This window comes from Penaeus monodon, chromosome 3, assembly GCF_015228065.2.
Source record: "Penaeus monodon isolate SGIC_2016 chromosome 3, NSTDA_Pmon_1, whole genome shotgun sequence".
NCBI lineage: Eukaryota > Metazoa > Arthropoda > Malacostraca > Decapoda > Penaeidae > Penaeus > Penaeus monodon.
Genome location: NC_051388.1, coordinates 43,104,279 through 43,106,778, shown reverse-complemented (window position 1 = coordinate 43,106,778; position 2,500 = coordinate 43,104,279). Strand labels below are relative to the sequence as shown.

General features: G+C 41.7%; 1 protein-coding gene across 1 annotated transcript in view; it reads left to right on the top strand.

The window, feature by feature from the left end:
* The window catches only part of LOC119586368 (fibrillin-1-like), a gene marked incomplete in the record, with an annotated part of 169,257 nt that overhangs the window by 41,039 nt on the left and 125,718 nt on the right, over positions 1 to 2,500 (top strand). The window contains 1 exon segment of the mRNA XM_037935082.1: positions 2,277 to 2,359. Within this exon segment, the coding sequence (XP_037791010.1) occupies positions 2,277 to 2,359 (83 nt within the window).

Here is a 2,500-nt window from a genome sequence, read left to right as displayed (position 1 = left end):
GATCCATCAGCCCATGAATGGGCCCTGCTGTTCTCACGCCCGGGACAATCTCGTAATCGAGTGGCGAGTGATTGAAAGCTCGAGGAGCACTTGAACGGGGCCGGCCAGGTCTCGAACGCGTGCTTCGGATGTTGCCGTCTGGGTGGGCGGTGCGGCGACTTGGATGCGCGCGAGGGTCTGGTGGTTTCGGAAACTTTTAATTCCGTTGTAAGTTTTGATTTATAGAGGTCTTGATTTATGGGATGTGTACGTGCGTGCTGCGTGCGTGCGTGCGTGCGTGCGTGTGCGTGCGCGCGCGCGCGCGCGCGCGTGTGTTTGTGTGTGTGTGTGTGTTTGTGTGTGTGTGTGTGTGTGTGTGTGTGTGTGTGTGTGTGTGTTGTGTTGTGGTGGTAGTGTCGTGTGTAGGTGTTTGATGTAATCAGTACCAGTGCCTATTGCTGATTAATAATATACAAATGGATTTGTTGTTTACGATATTTGTATTTGTAAAGATTTTACGCGTACTTGTTGTATAGGGACACGAGCGACTTCGATGAATGATGTTGCCAGTGACACTTAAAATGCTTTGGGTGTTGAGTGGTGTTGGTTATGAATGACGCTAATGGGCTTGTTTGGTTGTGATAGGGTTGGCCTTGGGTGGTGACTAATGGTGATTTCCCTGCCGGTGATGACCCTGTGGTGATGACGAATGAAGATTAATCCGGATAGCGAGAGAGGAATGATGTTCAGGAGGCTGGGAGAGCAAAAGAAAAGAAAAAAAAAATAAATGAGATAATAACGAAGTGTAACGTTCAATTTATGGGGGTAATTACGATGACTATTTCTTCATCATCTTAGCCAATAGTTATGATTCTGCTTTGTGAGTTATCAAGAGTGAATTTAATCTTTTAAAAAGTTATGACAAATGATCAAATGGAATTCGAATTTTATAGGAAATGTGCATGAATGCATTACTTCTATGAGTACTGAACTTTTACTGAGTAATCAAAAGCGTAAATAATAATTGTGAACATGCTTAGTAACAGTTAATTGCAAGGGCGGGACAGGGGAGGGATGGAGGAGTCTAAGATAGTGAAGCAGAGTCGAGACAAGAAAGAAATTGAGTAGCGGCAACGTCATAGCCAAGGGGAGATGGGAGGGGGAGGGGGGAGGGGTTTTTGATAGCGTTGGTTGCCTTGGTTGATGATTACGTCATGACGCTCTTGAAGGTATCGTGGGATTACTTTTTATCCAGGATTTCATTTCAAATTGTAATGCTGTTTTGTGCATGGTAGTACTTAACGCAATGGAGGAGCTAATTATATATCTATTTATCACTGTTTTTGCATGCACAACATATTCATGTGCGTATGTTTACATATGTACACAGTAACACTCACACACACACTCCCGCGTGGGAACAAACAATACGCTCACGAACTGAACAAGGAAAGGCAGGTACTTTGAATATCTTCAGTACTTCTCAAAGAATTTACAACAATTTCCAACAGTACTATTGCTTCACCGAATACTTAACAGTCGCCACGATTTTTATATAAAAAGGGTCTCGATAGCGTAATAACGAAAACTACAAGAAATGGAATGTCTCGGAGCGAGTTAGTTAACGGTTTGTTTTGACGTGTTCGAATGCCTTGTTTTGATACCCGCTGAACCGTGAGTACTCTTGCTCTGACACGTCTACCCTGTACTAAAAACAAAACAAAACTAAACAAAAATAAAAACATGAGGCAAAAAACTCCCACAACCTGATTTGTTGAGTCAAGTTTATTATGTCAAATTTACCAGTTTGCTGGAGGGATTTTCCTGCAGCAGACCTTTATATTATTTTGTATTTTCGTTTTTTACGTTTTGATATTGGATATCATGGGTGTCGGTGTTGTTTTTTCAGTCTTTTATTTTTATCTTCATGCATGTTAACAAAACAAATATTTCTCTCTGAAAAACAAATAAACGTAAGATAAATAAGTGAATTCAAAATGTGTGTGTGTGTGTGTGTGTGTGTGTGTGTGTGTGTGTGTGTGTGTGTGTGTGTGTGTGTGTGTGTGTGTGTGTGTGTGTGTGTGTGTAAGTGTGTGTGTGTGTGTATATAAATGGACAGAGAGATATGCATGTATATATGGATGCGTACATGCATGTATGCATGTATATTGTGTGAGTGAACATACATTTACACATTTGCATGTCATTCTTATTATGATGAACAAAAATGTCTTTTTATACATTTATCTCACATTGAATGAGCCCTCATGTAACCACGTTCCTCCGTCCTGTTGCAGACCCAACGTGTGTGGATCCCGCCACCGGACTTTCTGCTGCCCGGGATGGTCTCAGAAGCCCGGCAACAACCTTTGTATAATACGTAAGCATCCTCGCCATGATCTCATCACTGCTTCCCCCTTTACACGCTCTCACCACTTGGGACCACGAGATTTTGTCACACATGTCGTTATTATTATTTTTTCTATCTCTCTCTCACTCTCTCTTCTTTTCTTTTCTTTTT